The sequence below is a fragment of the Belonocnema kinseyi genome, chromosome 6 (genome assembly GCF_010883055.1).
Source record: "Belonocnema kinseyi isolate 2016_QV_RU_SX_M_011 chromosome 6, B_treatae_v1, whole genome shotgun sequence".
NCBI classification, from domain to species: Eukaryota; Metazoa; Arthropoda; class Insecta; order Hymenoptera; family Cynipidae; genus Belonocnema; species Belonocnema kinseyi.
Window position 1 is genome coordinate 1,513,769 of NC_046662.1, and position 12,606 is coordinate 1,526,374.

Sequence of the window (12,606 nt, forward strand, 5' to 3'; positions counted from 1 at the left end):
GACAAAGGTTAATAACTGTTCCAGAACAGCTGTTACGTTATTGTTCTAGAAGTGTCTAATAACAGTCGTTCTATAATATTTGTTCCAAGTTTGTTCTAGAACTGTGCCGTAATAGTGTTATATCGAAGTTCTAGAATCCTTTTAAAAATGTGTTATAGAATAAATCAAGAACAAAAATTGAGATCTGTTACTGAACTAATAACGAATCACAGACGATCTTAATTATTGTCTATATTATTATTATTATTAACTTTATTATCTGTATTATGCCGTCCGAATGTTACTTCAACTTTCTGTGGAAAACTATTACATTGAATTGCGTAAATTAAGTAATAAACTAACTATTTTCATAACTAATAACGGGAAGAAAGAATTTTACTAACGTTATTTCTTTTCTAAATAAAATTTATTTTGAAAAAAGCAACTCAGTTTGTTAATTATAATTGAAGACTATTAATATTTTTTATCAGAACACAGATAAACATTTATGACAGAATTAATACATTTTTTAATAATGAAACATAATTGTTTAAATTATATATTATTATTATTTATAACATTATTATCTCACAATAATGCTACGATATTGCAATTTTTTGAAATTTCCAATTTGTTTACAACTTTTTATTTACAGTGAGTTCGTAATGAATTTTAATTAAAATAATAATTTTCTAAACTATTTATCATTCTTATAAAAATATTGTTTTAGAATAATGTTGGAAAGTTGCAGTTTTTTTATTAAATTTTCCACATAAACTTAACTTACCACTCAGATTAGACAAATGATTAATTAAAGTCACCAATAATTAATGAAAGTTAAAAAATATATATAAATAACTTATTTTTATTTATAACAATATTTTATTAGAATAATACTCGAAAGTGGCAGTTTTTTTAATCAAATTTCTCCCCTTCTTTCAAGTTTTCTTCACAGTTAGTTAATAATTTATTTAAGTTAACAAAAATAATCGTTAAACCAATTTATTATCATTTATATTATTATTTTCTTAGAATAATATTATAAAGTTGATATTTTTTAAAATTTCTAGACTTGTTTAATATTACACTAAAAGTCAGGTAATAATTAATAAAAGTTCCAGAAAAATGTTTAAATAATTTATTATTATTTATAACAATATATTTTATTAGAGTAATGCTAGAAAGTTGCGATTTTCCTTCTTCAAATTTCCAACCTTTGGTCAGATATTTAGTTAAAGTGATGCGATGATTACACCATTTTAATAGATTAATGTTTTGAACAAATTATTATTGTTTATAACAATATCCTTTAGAAAGAATGCTACAAAGTGGCACTTATTTCTCAAGTTTTCAACCTTTTTTTAAATTTTCACATAGATTTAGGAAAAAATTATTTAAAGTTAACAAATATTGCTGATTAAACATTTTTTATTAATAATAACAATAGCCCTTAGAATGATTCTAAACAGTTTTTTTTCATTCAAAACATATATTCAAGTTTTAACTTGAAGTGAGTTAATAAATTAATCAAATGAACGAAAATAGTGGTTGTTTCAACAATTTTCAATTGTTCATAACAATAATGTCATGTATAATGCTAGAAAGGTGTAGTTTTTTGAGAAATTTTCAAGCAGTTTTAAACTTTTCACTTAGACTGAAGTAATCATTAATTATAATTAACAAAAATAACTGTTCATAACTATCTTCTCTCAGAATAATTCAACAAAATTACTGTTTTTTCAATTTCCGACCTTTTTTACTTAGCACCTAAAGTAAGGTAATAATTAAATTTAGGAAAAACAATTTTTTTAATAATTCATTATTATTTATAAAAATATTACATTATGATGATCCTTAAAAAATTGCATTTTTTCTAAAATTTGCATATTTTTGTCAATTTTTCTGTTAGAGTAGGGTAATAATTACGTAATGCTTATGTAGTATTTTTTCAAAAAATATATTTTTGTTTATAAAAGTATTCTCTAAAAAATTTAAACAATTTATCATTAATAATAACAATATTTATTAGACAAATGCCAGAAACTTACAGTTTTTACTGAAATTTCAATTTTTTTTAATTTGTCACTTAAAGTGAACCACAATTTAATCGAAATTGATAATGTAATCTAGATTGGCGCAATAATCAATCAAAGTTGACAAATATAATTGTTTAAATAACTTATTATGCAGAAAGATATTAAAAATGATTTTATATTCATATTCCTACTAAAAAAAAGGCATTCCTCTCTTCAAATTTAAAATTAATTATTTATTTTCAGTGAATGCAAATCAAATAATTTATTATTATTTATAACTCTCTCTTTAAGAGTGATTCAAAGAAAGTTGTGGTTTTTTCGAAAAAATTCCGACCCTTATAGTCACGTCAAAATGACTATCCCTATTTTTCGAACAAAAAATTTATTAAAAAAATCAAAGTTAAAAGATAAAATTCAAAAGTCAAAAGTTAGAAGTTAAAAGTTGCAATTGACCTCGTGAAACGAATTGATTGTACGGTCGACAATTACTTTCTAGAACAATTCGGCTCGTAAAAACTGCCAGGGCGACTTAAATGAAATTCAATCAATACTTAGCTATCAATAATAAATAAAATGGGATATAAACAAATTAATTAATGTTATTATTACAAAATTAATAGACGCACAATTACAATTAGTTTAATTAAAAATGTTATTCCTCTAACTGAACTCGAAAATGTATATAAGCTACAGATGACGGCACATTTCTTCATCAGCTTGCCTTCAGTTTTGCTCAAAGTGAAGCAAAGGTAGAAGTGAAAATGGCACAAAACATAGCTTTGATTTTCGCATTAGCAATCATTCAGGTAAACATTTAAAAAATTTATTTTTAATCATTGACAAAGTCAAAGTCTTTAGTTCTGCTGATTTTTTACATTTCTGTTATTGTTCTTTTAAATAATTATAAGTATTTTTTTAAAGATTTTAGCATAAATTAATACATATTAATTAATTTTCTCGAATGAAAATATTATTATTTTTCTATAAAGTCTATTTCATTAAATTTAAATTTTATGTATATATCAATTTATTAATTTAAATAATTATTTTGAAATTGATTTATATTTTGGGATTCTAAAAATTCATTTTCAATATTTGCCAAAATGCAGCTAATGTAGTCCTACTTACTTGTCACATTTTACAGTTATTATTGTTTTATACGGTTATAAATAATAAATACTAATAATTTTTTTAAATAAGCATAATTTGTGCATAAGTTAATAAATATTAAATCAATTTTCTTAAATAAAAGTATTATTATTTTTCTGCAAAATTAATTTTAAGTAATTTAATTTAAATTTATAAATTATTTTTCTAATTTAATTAATAATTTTAAAATCGATTGATATTTCAGGATTCTAAAAATTGATTTTCAATATTTTCCAAAATGCAGCTTATTCAGTCCTACTGATTTGACATACTTCTGTTATTATTCTTTAAACAGTTATAAAAAATAATCATAATTTAAGCATCAGTCGATAAATAATTTAATAATTTCCCTAAATAAAAATATTATTATTTTTCTATCAAGTTTATGTCGACTAATTTCATTTAAATTTCTATATCATTTTTTGATGTAAATAATTATTTTGAAATCGATTGATATTTTGGGAATTTCAAAATTGATTTTTAAACATCGTCAAAATGTAGAGAATTTAGTCCTACTGATTTGTCACACTTCTGTTATTATTTTTTTAAACAGTTATAGATAATAATAAAAAGAATCATAATTTAAGCATCAGTTGATAAATAATTAAATAATTTGCTGAAATAAAAATATTATTATTTTTCTATAAAGTTCATTTCAACTAATTTCATTTAAATTTATAAATTAATTTTTTAATTTAAATAATTATTTTGAAATCGATTGATATTTTGCGACTTAAAAAATTGATTTACAATACTTTCCAAAATGCAACTAATTTAGTCCCACTGATTTGTCACACTTCTGTTATTATTCTTTTAAACAGTTATAAATAATAATAATAAAATCATAATTTAAACATCGGTTGATAAATAATTAAATAATTTTCTTAAATAAAAATATTATTTTTCTATCAAGTTTATGTCGACTATTTTCATATAAAGTTCCAAATCATTTTCTTGAATTAAATAATTATTTTGAAATCGATTGATATTTTGGGAATTTCAAAATTGATTTTGAAACATCGTCAAAATGCAATGAATTTAGTCCTGTTGATTTGTCACATTTTACATTTATTATTCTTGTATACAGTTATTAATAATAACGATTTTCTTTATAAACATAATTTAAGCATAAGTTGATAAATATTAAATCCATTTTCTTAAATAAAAATATTTTTATTTTTCTATAAAGTGCATTTTAACTAATTTCATTTAAATGTATAATTTAATTTCTTAATTTAAATAATTATTTTGAAATCGATTGATATCTTGTGATTCTAAAAAATTTATTTTTTACCATTACAAAAATGCAAAAAATTTAGTCCTGTTGATTTGTCATTTTTCTGTTATTATTCTTTTTAACAATTATAAATAATAATAATAATTTTTTTTTTAATTTAAGCATGAGTTAATATATATGAAATTAATTTTCTTTAATAAAAATATTATTTTCCTATAAAGTTTATGTCACCTTATTTCATTTAAATGTATTAATCAATTTCTTAACGAAATAATTAGTTTGAAATTAATTGATATTTTAGGATTCTGAACATTGCTTTTTTTATCATTGCCCAAATGCAGAAAATTTGGTCCTGCTAATTTGTTAAATTTCTGTTACTATTCTTAAAAACAATTATAAATAATAATTTAAAAAATAAACACGATTTAAGCAGTAATTAGTAAATATTAAATTAATTTTGTAAAATAAAAATATGATCATGTTTCTATAAAGCCTATATAACTAATTCTATTTAAATTTATCATTCAATTTTCAACTGTAAACAATTATTTTGAAATCGATTCGTATTTATAGATTTTTGCTTGTATTTTTTAATTATACAGAAATAATAGTCCACAAACAATAGGAACCATAATATCATTTAAAGAATTTCTTATTGGCAATTATTAAGTTTTTTCGGATCAAGCTACAAAATTAATGTTGTTATAACATTAAAAAATTAGACACAAATTAATAAAAATGTACACCAATAATTTCCTGAGCAATTCATTATTGTTTATGAATATCTTCTATAAAATGAACCTACAAAATTAGAGTTTTTTCTAGCATTTAAATAATGAGAAAATAATTAACATAAATTGACAACAATAATTTAATAAAGAATTTAATATTTCTTATAACAATCTTCTATAAAATAAACCAAAAAATTGTAACTTTTTTCTTCATTTTCCTTTGCTTTTTTTGGCTTCTCAATTATGCAGAAATAAAATTCGACAAACATTAACAACCAAAATTATTGTTTAAGCATTCTTTTAGTGTATGTTATTATTTTTTCTTTTGAGGTTCGTAAAAAGTTGCGATTTTCTCTAAATTTCTTAACTTTTCTTTAGCTGTTTCATTTGAACTAATGACAGTCAATAAATAAATGAAAAACATTATTTAAACAATTTATTATTTTTCGTTAACATATTTTTACTAATTTCCTTATTTAAATCGCATTTTCAGGTGATCTATTCAGATGCTCAAATACTGGAGAAGGAATTTTCGATAACACCATACAGATCAGCATGTGCTTCTTCTCCCTGTGGTAAAAATGATCTGCAATTAATTGGGAACATGAATTTAATTTAATTTTCTCGAGACAAAGATTCAACGCAATTCAAACATACTAAAATTTTAATAACGAATAAATTATTATGAAATATGTTTCTTTCTTATAAAAGTTTTGCTTTGAAAACTTGTTTTTTAATTACACCAAACTCTCGCTTTCAGTCAAGTGTCGGGGGTTGCCTTCAAATGGCCTTGGACTGATTTCGGGGGGACAGAAACGTAAACAGTGAGGGCCGCCTGACTCGTTTCCAATATATATAATGTCGCAACCGTTCTCGCTCTGCTCCCCTGAGAAACTATGGAAGCCAGCTGTTCTACGAAGGCGAAAAACGGGGTGACTGAAATCAAGAGTTTGGTGTATTTGAGACATTAAAATTTTTATTAATAGAATGAGGCTATTTAAATAGTACCATTTTGTTAATGCTGTAAGAAGGAATAAGAAACGAAGTTTGGTAAAAATTCTGAGAAATAAAACTTCTTTTAAGTTTTCAAATGTGTTTTCTAGCTTAAGGGAAATATCTAGCTTAGGGGAAAAGCACCCGAAGGGTAATCGGAAGTTATGTTGTTCGATTCCCAGGGGACCGAAGGAGAAGCTCATTTGTTAGAAAAAATTTAATTTGAAAAAAAATTAATTAAATAGTTTGAAATATCCGAATGTCCAGTGGGTTAAAAATTTCAGATCCTGGCTTTGGTGGACCAGCATTTCCTGCATTCGGGTGGCAACAGATGTGCCGTCCAATCATGATGCCACCCATTCCAATTGGAGGCATGCCAATTGGAGGTCAACCCTCCCTTGAAGCTCCAATTGGAATTTCGCCACCAATGGGAGTTTCACCTCCTCTTCGAGGTCCAATTGGAATTCCTCCATCAATTGGAACTCAGCCTACTCCTGGATTTCCACCACTAAATGGTAATTCACCTCAAATGCAAGGACCTCCAGCCAGTTTTATTCAACCGAAAAATTTAAACGAGAATTCTAACAAAAATTTTAACTTGAACACCAACACTAACTTCCAGTAGACAAATTGCGAACATCCAAGTAATCATTTCGCTGAATGGATTTGTACTCGTTATTTAGAAATTAATTACATTACAAATTATTGTATTGCATTAATTTCATTAAATTAATCAAAAATAATTATTTTATTAATTATTGCAATAAATATAAAAATTAATCACATTGAAAATTATATTATTTAATACTTTCCACACGCAGAAAAATATTCGGAAATTAATTCATGGAAGCGCGTGATTTTAGAGCTTCAAATTTTACGTGCTTTAAAGCCTCGGGCTCTATGATCTAAAAGCATAGAATTCGAGACCTGAGAGCAAATAAGCGTGGCCTAATACCCCAAACTTCGAGACCTATACTTTAAAAGCAAGCGTTCTGAGGCCTTAATTCTAAACAAAACAAGAATCTTCGATAAATTTTAAATGTTAATGATGATTTAAAACTTTTTAAAATTTGAGATTATGTTAGATTTTTACACCAAAAGTTAGAATTTTGAAAGAAAAATCATCCTTATTTAAACAAGATTCAGAATATTTCAAAAATTTAGAATTAATTATGTTAGTGTTTGTTGTTGAGAATATTTTAACAAATTTGGAATTATCCTAGTCTTTGTAGTCAGAAATTAGTCTTTTTAATTGGACAGCAATCAGTTTTTTTTTAGACCAATTTTTTTAAGACTCAAAAACTCTCTGTACGGATATTCTTTTTATTCAAAGAGACGAAAAATTTATCCTGATAGCTTTTTAGATAAAACCAAAAATTACCAAAGTTATAGCATTTACAAAATTTCAAAAAGACAGGAAAATGAACATTTTAAGCCAAAGAACGCATGATATGAAAAAAGTCGACAGAAAAAAAATTTTTTTAAAAAGACCTACAACATTATCATTACAAATTTTTGAATTTTCTCAAAACATCCAAAAATCCAAAAATTACATTTTTTTATTTATGATCAAAATTTGAATTTTGAATTTTTGAAGAAAGTTTAAAAAAATTTTATTCTTATCTTGTATAGGCGCAAATTTGCGTTTTCGTTTGTGTTTTTGGATTTTGAAAATAATAGAACTGATCATTTTCTGTTTATCAAAAAAGTCATTAAGACAAATTGTTCGTCTTTTTGAGGACTACTAATATCCTTACATAGAATTTTAAAATCTTTAAAAAAATGTTCTCAAAAAATTTGAAAATGCTCTAGCTTCTTAAATTTTTATCCAAAATAGCTGGCTAACGAACGCGCCATTTTCTTTCAAGACTGAATAAAGCTTGCCAAAGCTCAATCCAATCTGAATCCAATCTGATTAAAACGAGAATGTAAAAAAATTATATTTCAAAGAAAATTAACAACGTTCTAACAAATTTTGGCTATGCTACCATTTTTCATTGAAATTCGATGATTTCGAACAAAAAACATTACATTTAAAAAATACTTACAATTTTGAACAATTTTTTGTTACAAAATATTTTTCCCCAGCAATTGGTATTGGTAATTAGAAATCATTTTATATTTAAGGCCATGTTTGAATGGGTCACATGACCATATTCCTACCTTACCGACACTTTTTTTTATTTCCTAACTTATTTTCACAAGAAACGCCACATTGAGTTGGAAATTTAGGATACTAAGTTAGAAGCACTAAGAAAGGTGGGTCTGGTCCTAACTTTTTATAATTATAAAAAAAGGTTTGTTTGTTAATAATTTTTTTTACTTTTTTCATAATTATTAGAATTTAGGACTTGACCCACCTTTCTCAGTTCTTCTTAATTATTATCTTAAATTTTCAAGTCGGTGTGGCGCTTCTTGTGAAAATAAGTAAGGGAATAAAAAAAGTGTCGGTAAGGTAGGAATATGGTCAAGTGACCCATTTTTTTTCTTTGATATAGAAGGTCACATGCCCTTAAAATAATATTTACGATATTTGAACAAAAAGTGGTTAGGTTATTATTATTTTCAGAATTTTATAATTTGTATAAAAAGTGCAACGATTTTTTTTTATATTTATACAAACATGATATTCTTCTGTTTTAAGTCCATGTAACGATTATACGAGCTGATCAAGGCAGTCCTGAGATCAATATCTTTTTATCTATATTTAAAAATAAAAGTTTAAATAACGCGGAAATTTTTTTCGGGAAATGTTAATAAATATTAAAGGATCGTTTGTGACCTTGCAAAAAGTTGGGAGAAGAAAAAAGTTTATTTATGAAAATAATGATTATCGACGGACGCTTTCAGGTTTTACAGCAGAAGTTTGACTTTTGACTTTCTCTGTCGGTAATCATACAATCTGTTTTACCACAGACCTGTAGAAGTTCGAAATTGCCTACTCGATTATTGTTGTTTTGCCCCATTTTGATAAATATAAACCTCAAAACTATCCCATTGACAACATTGAAAATTGCTTGCAGGGTTTTACAGCACGGTAGGTATTTCTCCAAATTAGTAATAAAAAAAAATTCTTTTACCATTTGAATTATTTAGGAACAGAGACGCCTTCCTTCCTACCTTCTATTTAGCGTGCCAACTTTTTAACACGATATCTCATTCCGTGTAGACGTAAGTTTGGAAAGAAAAATTGAGGTTCAGCTTTGGTCACGTGACCCTCTAGTTATATGAACTTAAAGCCATGTAATGAGTGGGTCGCGTGATCAGATTCCTACCTTACCGACACTTTTTGTATTTCCCAACTTATTTTCACACAAAGCACCAGATCGAGTTGAACATTTGGGATAATAAATGAACAGCACTGAGAAAGATGGGTTTGTTCTTAAATTTGATTAATTATTTAAAAAGTTTTTTTTGTAAATAATTTTTTTATACTTGTTTGTAATTATTTGAATTGATGACCAGACCCACCTTCCTTAGTCACGTGACCCACTCCTCACATGTCCTTAAGTAATAAATATGCTTTTAAATATAAACAATTGTTTTTGATATAAATTTTATATTTTAATTTAAAAATTGCACTATACAACAAAAATAGTGGCGCGCATAGTGCGCATAGTTACCTGTGCAGCAATCGCCCGATTTCAAACGTAATACTGATCTGGCCCTGATTGGATTTCCCGATCTGGCCCTGATCAGCAGAACTCTGTGGCCCATACCTGGGCCCGACCGGGGCAAACCGATTTCCTACTGAAACGCCATCTCCATTAGCTCGCAGAACTTATGCTGCTTGATTTTTTCTGGTAGTACAATGAAATTTGTATACATACTACTCGTTTATAATATTCTAGAAATGATAAAAAATGCATAAGGCGAGTAAGCCACGTGTTCGGAGGCACCAAACACCAGTCAGTAGACCTCAAAACCTGTGTGAGGAAGATGAGAGTAAGTAATTACACTCTGTAGGCAAATTGCAACCTAACCTCAAATAAATTAATAATTAATTAAATTGTTTTAGGTAAAATTAGTATATTTATCATTAGATGCGTCAAATTTTATATGATGAAATTGATCAAGTTCTTTTATTTTCAATTATTATTAAAGAACTCAAGGTTTTTCCATTTAATGTAGAGTTCGAATTATCAAATCTATTGACAAGAAATAAATTGCAGTCTGCACAAAATTATGTTTTTAAATTATAAGAGTAAAATATGTGATACAATCGATTATGTTACTGAAACTTTCATTCTGTATTAATAATAAATTTATTACAGAAATACATAAAGGACAAATTTTCACAACATTCCAGCAAGAGCCAGTTACTTAACTGCGCATGCGTAGCATTCGGCATCTAATTGGTTTCGCGCGAAGTTTAAAATGATAAACAAAGTTTTTTTTCTTTTTCATTATAAATAATGACATTTCAACTTATAAAAACGTCCATTAGGTCGAAATTAATTAATAGTAATAAAAATTAATTAAATGCATATTCTGTAAATAATATTTAAGATAACCAGAAATATTTACTTCAAAAATTTTCCTTTTTGTTTAAAAGTTGTTTGGTCTATTTTTCTTCTTAACCGATTTAAAAAAATAAAACGATCTAATAAATGATAACGCAATTTTTTGGCGAAAAAATTATCTAAAACCACCTTCTCGAATTTTTCAAGAAGTAATGCAATTGACAGTAGATTGAATTTATTTACAGTAAAACGTTAATAAATCGTAAATCATTAGTTATTTTCCGTTGATTTTCTTTGGAAACATTTTAAAATGTCAAGTTGTAGGGAATCTTTTTGCGAAAAAACTTTTTCTAATTTGTTAAAAAAATTTTATAGACAACATTTTTTTTTTTCAAGAAATTAAAATTCTTATTTAAAATCTTTCTGGTTATCGTCCATTTTTTTCATAAAAAACAAAAGTTTTTCTCGAAACTGACACCATCCACAATAAGTTTACGTTTTTCAAAAGTATAATTAAACTTTGTATTATGAAACCTTTTCTTTTCGTGCCTGTAGTACTTTAATTTGAACTTAAAATAACCTAATAGGAATTTCAAAATATTAAGGTGGCCTTTGAAAGGGGAGGACTATTCGATACTTTCGAGTTTACTTATATTAAATCTCCATTTGTGAAATTCATGAATGGACTCATCGTGTACCGATCGGGCACCAATGGGGCACCGATCGGGTATCCCAATCGGGTGTCCCGATCTGGCCCCGATCTGGCCGTGTGTTTCATCCGCGGCCTGGTCCTGACCAGGATTACCGATCGGGACCTCACCTGGACTGGTCTGGCCCTGATCGGGACCAGACCGATATTTCTGCACGGGTATTTGTAGTCTAAGAAATTAAAGTAGATTTTTAATTTAATTAAGCAGCATTTTTAAATTCCTTTTCTACAGATTATTTAGGCATTTTATGTGCATTTTATTTAAACATACACGCTTTGTGTTTTCGGTTAGACTGATGAGTCTAGAGAAAGCATTACATAATTTTAAAAAAGTGATTATGAATCAACTCACAGTGACTCTTTGTGTGCGTTTCAATCAACTAAATGTGCCATACTGAGAGCGAGGAAAATCTTCAAATGAGTTTTCATAATGGACTTGATAAACTTCGTCTCTAATATCACATAATATTGCCTCGCAGTTTTCAGCAGTCAGTAACTAATACCCAACTTTTAATTAGTTTGATTATACTCGTACACACTTTATTGGCTCTGATCTGATGTCTGGAAATAACATGAAATAATGCAAGTTCAATCAGAGATCAGAAGCGTCTGCATTATTCTCCAATTTGCTTTCAGTCTTTTCTTTTTATATAACAATTATTCATAAACTAGCAAAAATATCGCGTTCATTAAAAATTTCTTATTTCCATTGCATAATTATTCAATTAAAATATAATATTGGATTCCAACTACTATGAAATATTATTATTAATCATAAATTTAAATAAACTATCATGATGCAACTTGAAAAAATTCAGGATCTTTGAGCCCATGTGATGAGTGGGTCACGTGACTAGATTCCTACCATACCGACACTTTTTTTATTTCCCAACTCATTTTCACACGAAGCACCATACCGAGTTGAAAATTTCGAGTAATAAATAAGAAGCTGTAAGGAATGTGGGTCTGGACATGAATTCTAATAATTATGAAAAAAGTATTAAAAAATTATTTACTAAACATTTTTTTTCAAATAATTATACAAATTTATGACCAAACCCACCTTTCTTAGTCCTTTTCATTTATTATACCAAATTTTCAACTCCATCTGGCGCTTGGTGTGAAAATAAGTTGGGAAATACGAAAAATGTCGGTAAGGTAGGAATCTGATCACGTGACCCGCTCATTACATGGCCTTACTGTAAGATTTTATTTAATCAAGAAAAAAGCATACAATAGTATTTCAATTGATATTTGATGAGAGCACAATTAAGTTATTTTTTAATTACCACAAGCAGTTAAGTTTTTC

At 26.6% G+C, this 12,606-nt stretch overlaps 1 protein-coding gene across 2 annotated transcripts; it reads left to right on the top strand.

Annotated features, from left to right (window-relative positions):
• Positions 1–2,685: 2,685 nt before the first annotated feature.
• On the top strand, positions 2,686–6,868 carry LOC117174463 (proline-rich protein HaeIII subfamily 1-like). 2 transcript variants are annotated; one of them, XM_033363613.1, is made up of 3 exons: positions 2,686–2,821; positions 5,626–5,707; positions 6,410–6,868. In XM_033363613.1, the coding sequence occupies exons 1-3, from the start codon at positions 2,777–2,779 to the stop codon at positions 6,748–6,750; spliced, it is 468 nt and encodes a 155-aa protein (XP_033219504.1). In that variant the 5' UTR covers positions 2,686–2,776; the 3' UTR covers positions 6,751–6,868. The 2 variants fall into 2 exon arrangements, with proteins under 2 accessions (XP_033219504.1, XP_033219505.1); XM_033363614.1 differs by having other exon boundaries at positions 6,431–6,868.
• Positions 6,869–12,606: the final 5,738 nt, after the last annotated feature.

Excerpts from the sequence above, each read along its gene's own strand:
- LOC117174463 (XM_033363613.1), top strand. The coding sequence starts at position 2,777 with ATGGCACAAAACATAGCTTTGATTTTCGCATTAGCAATCATTCAG. Across the intron at positions 2,822-5,625 it reads TCGCATTAGCAATCATTCAG|GTGATCTATTCAGATGCTCA; the intron begins GTAAACATTTAA and ends TCGCATTTTCAG. Across the intron at positions 5,708-6,409 it reads ATGTGCTTCTTCTCCCTGTG|ATCCTGGCTTTGGTGGACCA; the intron begins GTAAAAATGATC and ends TAAAAATTTCAG.